The sequence below is a fragment of the Siphateles boraxobius genome, unplaced genomic scaffold (genome assembly GCF_051911475.1).
Source record: "Siphateles boraxobius isolate OS27281-9 unplaced genomic scaffold, OSU_SipBor_1 103, whole genome shotgun sequence".
Taxonomy (NCBI): domain Eukaryota; kingdom Metazoa; phylum Chordata; class Actinopteri; order Cypriniformes; family Leuciscidae; genus Siphateles; species Siphateles boraxobius.
Window position 1 is genome coordinate 490,001 of NW_027508704.1, and position 12,500 is coordinate 502,500.

The 12,500-nt window shown below is 46.7% G+C and overlaps 1 protein-coding gene across 5 annotated transcripts in view; it reads right to left on the reverse strand.

Moving 5' to 3' along the window:
- Positions 1-12,500, reverse strand: part of LOC143753337 (putative uncharacterized protein MYH16) — a 104,580-nt gene that overhangs the window by 5,925 nt on the left and 86,155 nt on the right. For all 5 annotated transcript variants that reach the window (XM_077245673.1, XM_077245668.1, XM_077245696.1 and 2 more), the window contains 6 exons: positions 7,725-7,861; positions 6,838-6,941; positions 5,390-5,582; positions 3,483-3,686; positions 2,637-2,762; positions 2,383-2,553 (listed from right to left, as the gene is read on the reverse strand). In XM_077245673.1, the coding sequence (XP_077101788.1) occupies positions 2,383-2,553; positions 2,637-2,762; positions 3,483-3,686; positions 5,390-5,582; positions 6,838-6,941; positions 7,725-7,861 (935 nt within the window). The remainder of the gene's footprint in view (positions 1-2,382; positions 2,554-2,636; positions 2,763-3,482; positions 3,687-5,389; positions 5,583-6,837; positions 6,942-7,724; positions 7,862-12,500) is intronic.

Consider the following 12,500-nt stretch of genomic DNA (forward strand, 5'->3'; position numbering starts at 1 on the left):
GCCACGTACAACAGGCATGCAGTTTCAGGGATGTGGACAGGTCTGCAACTGCATTGGCACATCAACTGCCTTGAGTTGTTGGCAGTACGTCTTGCCCTGAGCCGCCTAATAAAGCCACTACAGGGCAAAGACGTACTGGTCCGTACTGACAACATTACGACCGTTGAGTTAATCAACCGGCAAGGTGGTCTACGCCCGAGTTGCATGTCGCAACTCGCCCCTGGCGCATGTCGCAACTCGCCCAACTCGCTCGCAGTGTTTCTCCTCCCTTGGAGTCAGAAGCATCTGAGGTTTTGTGCTGTTCATATTTCTGGGGTGCTCAATCGTGCAACAACTGTCTCCACTCCCGGGAGAATGGAGACTCCATCCCCGGTTGCTCCAGCTGATATGGCGTCGTTTCGGAGCCGCACAGGTAGATCTGTTTGCCTCTGCAGAAACCACCCATTGCCAGTTGTTTTACTCTCTGACCGAGGGAACACTCGGTTCAGATGCACTGGCTCACAGCTAGCCCCAGGGCCTACACAAGTATGCGTTTCCCCCAGTGAGCCTACTGGAACAGAGATTGTGCAAGGTCAGGGAGGACTAGGAGCAGGTCCTGCTGGTAGCCCCTTATTGGCTCACCCGGACCTGGTTCCCAGAACTGATGCTCCTCACGACAGCCCCTCCTTGGCCCATTCCTCTGAGGAAGGACCTACTTTCTCAGAGGCAGGGCACCCTGTGGCACCCGCATCCACATCTTTGGAGATTACATGTGTGGTCCCTGGACGGGACGCGGAGGTTCTAGGTGACCTACCTCAAGGGGTAGTGAACACCATCACTTCAGCGTGAGCACCATCTACGAGACAGGTTTGCGACTTGAAGTGAAACCTATTCGTCGAATGGTGTTCTTCTTTCCGAGAAGACCCCCGAACTCGAAATTGCTCGATCAGAGCCGTGCTTTCCTTCTTGCAGCAGGGGTTGGGAGCAGAGGCTGTCTTCCTCCACCCTGAAAGTCTATGCTGCCGCCATCTCAGCCCACCATGACTCGGTGGTGGGTAAGTCAGTTGGGAAGCATGACCTAGTCATCAGGTTCCTTAGGTGGGCAAGGAGATTAAATCCACCCCGCCCTCCTTCTTTACCCTCTTGGGATTTGTCTCTGGTGCTCAGAGCACTCCAGAATGCCCCATTTGAGCCTTTGCAATCAGTAGACTTGAAAATCTGGTCTCTACAGAAATTGCTCCTGGTTGCACTGGCCTCCTTTAAGAGGGTAGGAGACCTGCAGGCTTTTTCAGTCGATGAATAGTGCCTAGAGTTCGGACCGGGTGATTCTCAGGTTACACTAAAGCCCCGACCCGGATATGTGCCCAAGGTTCCCACCACTCCATTCAGGGACCAGGTGGTGAACCTGCAAGCGCTGCCCTCGGAGGAACCAGACCCAGCCCTTGCTTTGCTCTGTCCCAACCTCTGCGACGGTACTTCGAAAGAACTCAAAGCTTTGTCTGTTACAAAGGCCAGCATAAGGGAAAGGCTGTCTCCAAGCAGAGGATGGCCCTCTGGGTAGTAAATACCATCGCCCTGGCTTACCAAGCACAGGGCGTGCCTTGCCCACTCAGGTTGCGAGCTCACTCCACTAGGAGTATTGTATCCTCCTGGGCACTGACAGTGACACTGGCACTCTCTGACAGTTATCTGTGGAGCTGCGGACTGGTGAACACCTAACACGTCTGCTAGATTCTATAGCCTATGTGTAAAGCCGGTCTCCTGTGTTCTTGCCTCAATCGGGTAGAGGACACTGAGTGGACACGGCTTGTGTCAGCTTGCTGAGCTAAGACATGCGCTATTGCTCCAGAGAGTTCCTACGGGTAAATCCTGCAAGTCCTCCGTCACCATCGGCTGCTGGACGTAGCGGAGCGTCCGGCACCAGGCCTATATTCCGCTGAATCCTTGAGTACCAGGTTTAGGCTGGGTGCCATATGTGTGATCCTACGGGGATCCCATATGTGTAACATTCATGTACATCTCCACATAACTCCTCCGCGAAGAACGTGGCTTCTGTAGCGTTCGGGTCAATCTTGGCTCCTCAGCGAAAAACCGAAGTGCAATCGCACCTGCTGCTCATTATATACCCGCTCTGCGAGGCAGAGCAGCTGTTGCAAATGATTGAACGTCAAGTTGCATTGGCTTGTTTAGTTTCACTCAAAGTAGATAACTCTCTAGCGAGATTCCCTCAGTCGTCATCGACGTACGTCTCCGTTCCCTCCTTCAGGAAACGAGGGTTACATACGTCAATTTTTACCTAATTTCATGAATCTTATTTAGTTTGTCCTAATCATGATTTTTCATCATATTAAAGATCTTTTATGTCAGTTTTGAGCTCGTCTCATGATCAAGATTTATCATTACCCGTGCCTCCATCTTCTGCAGAATCTTCTTGCCCCCCTTCATGGCCGATTGCTCCTGCTCCTCCATCCGGCTGCCGGCGTCTCTGATCTGCATCTCCAGGCTCTTCCTGACGCGCTCCAGGTGTGTGACGTGTTCCTGCTCCACCCGCAGCTCCTCCGCCACACGCACCGCCTGCGGGACAGCACAGCGTCAGCTTCAGCATGTGTGTGTGTGTGTGTGTGTGTGAGTTTGTGTGTGTGTGTGTGTGTGTGTACCTCACAGGCTGATTTCTTGGCCTTGTCGTTGGCTGATCTCAGCTCAGTCTGCAGCTCCTCGTGCTCCTGCATCAGCTGCTGAAGATCCACCTCCAGCTTCCTCCTGCCACTCGACACACACTGCAGCTGAGAGCAAACACACACACAGCTCCGTCACACACTGCAGCTGAGAGCTAACACACACACAGCTCTGTCACACACTGCAGCTGAGAGCAATCACACACACACAGCTCTGTCACTTACAGAAGCAGCTAAAGTAATGACAGTTATGATTAACTGTGAGCACAGCAGTGTTGAGGGTCAGGACCATAGATTGTATAAAAATATGGACATAGTGTGCATGATGTCACCCGTAGTGTTTCTGAAGAGCATTTTTGAAGCCCAAAGTAGGCGGAGCTTGCCGTCGCCATCTTGGCAGTGCATCACTCCCGGATAAACGAAAATGTGCAAAGAGGGGGATTAGCTGAGGTGACGTGACACTAACAGACAGCAGAAAAATGTCTAGTAGTGACATCAGCGACAATCCACCTTTCACTCAAGTGGACACGCCCTTAAATATGCAGAAATTTAAGGCTTAATATAATTTAAACGGATGAGTTAAAAACAAATCCAACCCCTCACAGTTTTCATGAAGGGGAAAATTAGCTATATAGACCAAAACCACTTTTTGCACCAGGTTGTAAACTAATTCTTTACTGCTGTAAAGTTGGGCATTTTAACATGGGGTTCTATGGGATTGACTCTCTTCTGCAGCCTGTCTCTAGTCGCCAGTCGCTGAATAGCAGTTTAAGTCACTTCAGTGTTGGATTGAAGAGAGAGACCGGAAGGTTTCCGCTCGGTCGGTACCTGTGTGTCCAACTGGCTGTGTCTCTCGGCCATCTCGTGCAGCTCCGTCTCCAGACTCCTGCGGATTCTCTCGGACGCCTCCAGCGCGGCTCGACTCTCCTCTCCCTCAGTGACCAGCAGGAGGCAGCGGCGCTCCATCAGTGTGTGCTCCTCCTTCAGCTGCTCCTGCACACGAGCCTCCTGCTCCAGCTGAGCCTGCTGATCCTGCAGAACACACACACATCCTCTGGTCACCTGTGAGTGTATATATATATATATATATATATATGAGTGTATGCCAGGTGTGTGTGAAGCGTCCAGTGCAGTAGTGTAGTGTAGTGGTGCTGGTAGTTAGTGCATGCTGCATGCCGCGCTGTGCTCTGCTTGTTACTCTCTCTGCTTACAGCTGTGGACTCTTAGCCTAGAAATCTAGACGCACCCTAGCGGCAGCAAAATTTATTTTGCAGCCAGTGTAGTCTAGCAACCCTCCTTTGGCTTTCGAGCTGGAAAAACCAAACTCTAGTCAGGCCAATCACATTGTGTATAGAGTTGGTGGGCAGGCTTAACATAATGACAGCAGAGATTTGATTCCACGTGAATTGCCTGCTACTTAAAAACAAAGAAGATGACCTTGGCTGCTGCTGCTGGCGAACAGCGGGCTTTCGAATCGGCTTTGGCCGGGACTCTGGAGGACTTGGCACTTAAGTCATTCTTAAAAAAGGAAGATGTGTTCGGAGTTTTGACGACAGTATACGGCAAAAGTTTAATATTTCAACTAGCTCCGCTGGTGGGAAAATGCATGGGACTCACTCAGCCACAACCGTTCATTGCTCTGGTTGGTTGTAGCGCTATCCTATTGCGTGCAGAGGAAATTTGAAAGACAACCGTTTATCCCGCCCCTCGGATTGAGGCATGCCAATGGTGAGTTCCCAGACCTAACATCTTGATGTGGGTCTGGCTTGCCAGGCTAGTTGACTCTGGCTAGAGGGTGAAAAGAGGAGCCGAGTGCGTAAGCGTCCTCCTGCCAGTACAGAGGCTCTCCACCACCAAGACTCCTGTAGTGCCTCCACTACACAATACCGCTAGCAACCACTCTTAGCAACGTAAACATGTTTGTTCTCATTGATATTGTTCATTGAGTAGTATTGTGAGAGATCGAGTAAGTAAGTGTACCTGCATTTACAGCAGATGTAGCATCGTCCTTCTAGTCAGTCCTAAATTCGTAATAAAAAATCTGCTTGAATCTCTGCTGCGATATATTGTCCTTTTAACAGTTAAGGGGTTTTCCCGTGACATGCTAATCACTTGTCAGTTGCGTCTTGCTTCTCCGTGTTCACAGCAAGTTTTTCCTTTCAATATAAAAGTCTTCTATACTGACTGACTCATAAAGATAGTCTTTGCCGCCATCTAATGGTGAAATAATGTATGTAACTTCTGTTCACGGTCAGGGACTATTTTTTCCAGCGGAAGGAAGGCTTTTAGTGATTTTACTTCATGAAAGTTACACTAATACATATTTTTTGGTTTTAATATTTATATTGTGTGGTAACAGTTTTATAAAAGCAATAAGGTACTCAAGGCTAGTGCTGTATCGTGAATAATCGTGACTCTGCTTCGCGTCGTGCCTAACTTCGTGCCTCATTCACGATACAGCACAGCCTCTCGTACCTTATTGCTTATGTATTGTACATTACCTACTTGTATTACTATTACTATAATTTTTTATAATTTGTATTGTTCTATTATTATCTCTTTTTTCCTTTTAATTGATGTGTAAATTGGTTTTGGTCTTAATGTAAAAAAAGAAAAATGTGTCTATACTTTGTAATACTCTATTTTGTTGTAATAACATTTGGTTTAATAAAAAAGGATTGAGCATAAATCTAACAGGAGGATGATTATGATATCACAACATTAGAGGAAGAGACCTTGATCTGCTGCTGCATCTTCTTCACGCTCTTCATCATCTCAGCGCTGCTCTTCTTCATCTGCTCCACCTGCAGCTCCAGCTCGCTCTGATCGACCTCCATCTTCTTCTTGAGCCGCGCCGACTCCACCCGCATCTTCAGCTCCACCTCCAGACTGGCCTGAACCGACTCCAGCGCCCTCTGGTGGCTCTTCCTGCACACACACCCACACACACACACACACACACACACACACACACACACACACACACACACACACACACACACACACACACACACACACACACACACACACACACACACACAGGATCACCATTACAATCCATGTCAAGTCAGCTTTATTTATACAGCGCTTTTTACTATACAGAGTGTTTCAAAGCAGCTTTACAGAGATAACAGGAAAATAATGCAACAAAGTTTGTGTCCAGAAGAAAATAGCGTCACAGTTCAGCTTAAGTAAGTTCAGGGATGTTCCATTTTTGTTGTAAAAAAAGTGAATGAAAGGGTTATACATTTTTTTATTTAGTTCATATATACAGCATATATATATATATATATATATATATATATATATATATATATATATATATATGAACTAAATTATTTTTATAACCTTCTTATGAACTTTTTTATAAACTTTTTTATGGTCAAAAATGAACCATCAATAAAATAATGAAATTTAATAATAATTTTATCCATTTTCTTTATTGAATTAGCTTTTATTTTTATATTTTTTAGTTTTTTATGTTAATTTTAGTTTAATTTTTAGTAGTTTCATCATGAGCTTTTTTAATATTGTTATTTAGGTTTAATTTATATTTATTTCAGTTTCAGTTTTTTCCAGTTAATAAATTGAGTCCTTAAGTTTATTGCCAAGGCAACATTTCTAATTTTTGTTTTTTTTAGGTTATTCACCTAATATTTATATTTTATCTTTATTTCAATGACAATAATTTATTTCAAGTAATGATAATAACTCTGGTAAAAATATCAGATTTTCACTACTCAATTATTGTGGGCAACAGAATTCACAATAATGATATTAAATCGCAGTATCTATAGAAAAAAAAACATAAATAAATAATGCAATCAGTCATAATTAAGCCTGTTTATTTTATTTTTGTTTTTACAAAGTATAAGTATACTTTTGTAAAAAGGATATTTTGTAAGTATCCTGATATGAAAAATAAATACATAAAATTCATATTTAGCTGTTTATTTAGAGTTTTCTCCTTTCTGCCAGTGAATGACACTCAGGATGTGGAAACGGACAGATGGAAGCGGTATCAGCAGAGGACAAGATGATGCAAGAGTAAGATACTCACGGTAATGATTATTCCATGTCAGTGAAAGGCAGGAAATAAAGGATGAGGTGGAGAAAATGAGGATTAAAGGACAGACTGAGGCAGAAGAGGTTATTTCAGTGATGAAGATGATGATGATGATACCTGGTGGCCTCGGCCTCCTCCTCCTTCTCCTGAAGTCTTCGCTCCAAGTCTGCTTTAATCTGAGACACTTCCAGCTGCAAACGCAGAACCTTCGTCTCCTCGGCCTGCACACACACACACACACACACACACACACACACACACACACACACACACACACACACACACACACACACACACACACACACACACACACACACACACAGCGCTTCAGAAACATCTGCAGGAAATCCACAAAACCAGCTTGTTTCTGACATAGAGTTTTGTCCTGCAATTGAATTCTGACTTTATTTTTTGCAAATGCAAAATTATTGCAAGATATAAACTCACAAAAAGTTGCAATTACTTTTACTTTTTTATTCTGTGGCGGAAACACGCTTCCGTAGGATTCTGTGATTTAATATTTAATATATATATATATATATATATATATATATATATATATATATATATATATATATATATCAATTAGAATCATTAAAACTACCAAATATATTTTGAGATAGAAAATGATTTTCAGTTTTGTTTAAGGGAATTAAATCAAGTTTTTCAATAACTGAAGAATATAAAAAAGTAATAATTTAACCTTATTTTCGGTATTTTAAGTGTAGTTTTTGGTTCTGTTTACTGTAAATTCAGCTTTGACATTACATTTTAAAATAGCCTACATTAAAAATTTGAAATAATATTTCATAATAATGTTTTTTTGTTGTATTTTTGATGAAATAAATGCAGCTTTGATGAGCAGAAGAGACTCTCAGAAACACTAAAGATGTCACTGACCCCACACTGCTGAACGCTGGTGTGTGAATGTCCAGTTCTGTGAGAGTTTCCTCTGTAATCATGAAATATGGAGCAGAATAAGTGAAGTAAGTGAAGTGTTAGACCTCTAGCGCCGCCTCCGACTCCTCGAGCGACGCCTGCAGCTCTTCTTTCTCCATCTCAATCTTCTTCTTCATTTTCTGCAGCTCATGAACGCTCTTCCCTCCATCCGAGAGCTGGTCGCTGAGATCCTCCATCTCCTCTGAAACACACAGTATGTGTGACAGACACAGTTACTGACACTGACAAGCAGAGGAAGAAGTGCTATTACACTGCAGTGGATACTTTTCTTACGGAGGATTTCTGTCTTGTTTACAGTCCAAATATCGTAAAATTCTTAAATCAAGATGCATTTAATAGTTTTGTTTAAGGGGGAATTAATCAAAATTAAGTGAGTTGATACTTAAAAAATCTAAATGATCTGCCAATGGGGTTAGAAAATTAATCTCAATTAAAAACAGAAACAAGAACTTTGTTTTTTACCCCATTGGCAGATACATTTTTTTGTTTTAAGAAAAAAATCGCTTAATTTTTATTTATTTCCCCAGAAAACAAGACTTAAAGCTCCAGTAGGTAACTTTTGAAAACAAATATTTTTTAAAACTGTCATTATGTCCTGAAAGTAGAATATGAGACAGATAATCTGTGAAAAAATCAAGCTCCTCTGGCTCCTCCCTGTGGTCCTATTGCCATTTGCAGAAATACACCGCTCCCGGTCAGAAACAACCAATCAGAGTCAGGAGGAATGTCTTAGCAGTGTCAATCACGCTCGTGTACGCGCTGATCACCCCTCTCTTGCACAGCGCGAGCGCGTACCGTCGTTCGTTACTCTCCTGTTCGAACTCGTTCATCCAAATGAACGAATCTATTTTCGAGTCATTTCGTTCATTCAACGAACGAAATGACTCGAAAAAAGATTTGTTCATTTTGATGAACGAGTTCGAACAGGATCACAAACGTGCATCACATAACAGAGCAAGGCGAGCATTTGTGCTTATAAAACGTAAAGTTTTTTATTTATTTTTGAAATGACCGATCGTTTCGCTAGATAAGACCCTTATTCATCGTCTGGTATCGTTTAAAACCCTTTGAAGCTGCACTGAAACTGTCATTTGGTCCTCGAAACGTTTGTGTCCTATTGAAGTCCATTATATGGAGAAAAAGCCTGGAATGTTTTCATCAAAAACCTTCATTTCTTTTCGATTGAAGAAAGAAAGAAATGGACATCTTGGATGACATGGGGGTGAGTAAATTATCAGCAAAAGTTTTTTTAAAAGTGAACTAATCCTTTGACGTTATCTTACTAGCTATTTATAACTTATAGAAAGAGTGCAACGTTATAAAGTTACATGTATTGCAAAATACAAAATTGATTTGAGGACCAAGTTTGTAATCAAAGTATGAGCAGGCCATAGTCAATGTAAAGCATATTGTTGATGTTTCGTCCCTATTAGTGAATGTTCCATAACTTTTTATAATCCGCCGTCATCGGTGGTCCTGCTTACTAGCCTAGGCGTTCACGGCAGGCTCCGCTGTGGGGGAGGAGCTGTGGAGGGAGGAGCTGTGGGGGGAGGAGCTGTGGGGGAGGAGCTGTGGGGGAGGAGCTGTGGGGGAGGAGCTGTGGGGGGAGGAGCTGTGGAGGGAGAAGCTGTGGGGGGAGGAGCTGTGGAGGGAGGAGCTGTGGGGGGAGGAGCTGTGGGGGAGGAGCTGTGGAGGGAGGAGCTGTGGAGGGAGGAGCTGTGGGGGAGGAGCTGTGGAGGGAGGGCTGTGGGGGAAGAGCTGTGGAGGGAGGAGCTGTTGGGGAGGAGCTGTGGAGGGAGGAGCTGTGGAAGGAGCTGTGGAGGGAGGAGCTGTGGAGGGAGGAGCTGTGGAGGGAGGGCTGTGGGGGAGGAGCTGTGGAGGGAGGGCTGTGGGGGAGGAGCTGTGGAGGGAGGAGCTGTGGGGGGAGGGATGTGGGGGAGGAGCTGTGGAAGGAGCTGTGGAGGTAGGGCTGTGGGGGAGGAGCTGTGGAGGGAGGAGCTGTTGGGGAGGAGCTGTGGAGGGAGGAGCTGTGGAAGGAGCTGTGGAGGGAGGAGCTGTGGAAGGAGCAGTGGGGGAGGAGCTGTGGAGGGAGGGCTGTGGGGGAGGAGCTGTGGAGGGAGGAGCTGTGGAGGGAGGAGCTGTGGGGGAGGAGCTGTGGAGGGAGGAGCTGTGGAGGGAGGAGCTGTGGGGGAGGAGCTGTGGAGGAAGGAGCTTTGGGGGAGGAGCTGTGGAGGGAGGAGCTGTGGGGGAGAAGCTGTGGAGGGAGGAGCTGTGGAAGGAGCTGTGGAGGGAGGAGCTGTGGAAGGAGCAGTGGGGGAGGAGCTGTGGAGGGAGGGCTGTGGGGGAGGAGCTGTGGAGGGAGGGCTGTGAGGGAGGAGCTGTGGAGGGAGGAGCTGTGGAGGGAGGAGCTGTGGAAGGAGCTGTGGGGGAGGAGCTGTGGAGGGAGGAGCTGTGGAGGGAGGAGCTGTGGAGGGAGGAGCTGTGGGGGAGGAGCTGTGGGGGAGGAGCTGTGGAAGGACCTGTGGTGGAGGAGCTGTGGAGGGAGGGCTGTGGGGGAGGAGCTGTGGAGGGAGGAGCTGTGGAGGGAGGAGCTGTGGAGGAAGGAACTGTGGGGGAGGAGCTGTGGGGGAGGAGCTGTGGAGGGAGCTGTGGAGGGAGGAGCTGTGGAAGGAGCTGTGGAGGGAGCTGTGGAGGGAGGAGCTGTGGAAGGAGCTGTGGGGGAGGAGCTGTGGAGGGAGGGCTGTGGGGGAGGAGCTGTGGAGGGAGGAGCTGTGGAGGGAGGAGCTGTGGGGGAGGAGCTGTGGAGGGAGGAGCTGTGGAGGGAGGGGCTGTTGGGGAGGAGCTGTGGAGGGAGGAGCTGTGGAGGGAGCTGTGGAGGGAGGAGCTGTGGAAGGAGCTGTGGGGGAGGAGCTGTGGAGGGAGGAGCTGTGGAGGGAGGAGCTGTGGGGGAGAAGCTGTGGAGGGAGGGGCTGTGGGGGAGGAGCTGTGGGGGAGGAGCTGTGGAGGGAGGGCTGTGGGGGAGGAGCTGTGGAGGGAGGAGCTGTGGGGGGAGGGATGTGGGGGAGGAGCTGTGGAAGGAGCTGTGGAGGTAGGGCTGTGGGGGAGGAGCTGTGGAGGGAGGGGCTGTGGGGGAGGAGCTGTGGGGGAGGAGCTGTGGAGGGAGGGCTGTGGGGGAGGAGCTGTGGAGGGAGGAGCTGTTGGGGAGGAGCTGTGGAGGGAGGAGCTGTGGAGGGAGGAGCTGTGGAAGGAGCAGTGGGGGAGGAGCTGTGGAGGGAGGGCTGTGGGGGAGGAGCTGTGGAGGGAGGAGCTGTGGAGGGAGGAGCTGTGGGGGAGGAGCTGTGGAGGGAGGAGCTGTGGAGGGAGGAGCTGTGGGGGAGGAGCTGTGGAGGAAGGAGCTGTGGGGGAGGAGCTGTGGAGGGAGGAGCTGTGGGGGAGAAGCTGTGGAGGGAGGAGCTGTGGGGGAGGAGCTGTGGAGGGAGGAGCTGTGGGGGAGGAGCTGTGGGGGGAGGAGCTGTGGGGGAGGAGCTGTGGAGGGAGGAGCTGTGGGGGAGGAGCTGTGGAGGGAGGAGCTGTGGGGGAGGAGCTGTGGAGGGAGGAGCTGTGGAGGGAGGAGCTGTGGAGGGAGGAGCTGTGGGGGAGGAGCTGTGGAGGGAGGAGCTGTGGAGGGAGGAGCTGTGGGGGAGGAGCTGTGGAGGGAGGAGCTGTGGAGGGAGGAGCTGTGGGGGAGGAGCTGTGGGGGAGGAGGTGTAGCGCAGCAGAGAGCAAGGGGGTTGGACCTGTAAGTTGTGCTTGTTCAAATTTTCAGGCTAAGTCAACATTTTCTCAAAACTCCCTACTGCAGCTTTAATTTTTTATGTCATTTTACTACTTTAGTCAATGCATCTTGATGTAAGGATTGTTTGATATTTGGACTGGAAACAAGACAAAAATACTAAGTAAGAAAAGCATTTTTTCGGCTCGGATGTTCTATAACTTGTGTTTTAGGGGTGGGAGTTCTTGAGGTCCCGATTCGATTTAAAATCAATTCTCGATTTTGATTCAAATTTCGATTCGATATGTGCATAGATTTGATTGTAGTTTACTGTTTTGTGATACTTTTGTCATTTGACTGCGGTAGACAGTTTAATACGACTAGAAGGGGGGAAATCCTACTGAATTAAATGTGAACCTTGAAATTTATTTAGTTTTTCTTTCCATCTTAGTCAACCCAATATTATAAACAAATGCACATAAAGTTTATTTAATTTGGATATTTTTCTTGTATTTTTGTTCCATTGTTTGAAATGTTGCTTCTTTGTTCGTTAAAAATATGACCCAGCAAGCAATTTTATTTTATTATATCAAAAATAAAATAAAAGTCCCTGCCTTGCTTCATTACAGAAGACTGTGTAATGATTGTAGTCAGACAGTTTTTCAGGTACAGTAGCATCGGTTTATTAAACATATAGTAAGAAATACTACTGAAATTGAATAATCAAAATGTAAAAATAAAACACTGTATAGTCTTCAATGTATGAATTGAATATAAAATGATTCATATTAAAGATGCAAAAGTGATTCAGTCAATATCAGTGTGTTGTTTATTAGCATTAATGAAACGGATGGTGAGTTTATGAGGCTACTGTCCCTTTAAGAACGAATGCACGGATCTGTTACACATCCGATTTTCTCCCATTTGTTTTCATTCGCGTAGACATAACAGACATTGCATAGTCAACAGTCCACATGATGTGCATTTTGATATAATTGTGTGTGTGTGTGTGCATGTGTGTCTGTGTGTGTGTGTGTGTGTGTGTGTGTGTGTGTGTGTGTGTGTGTGT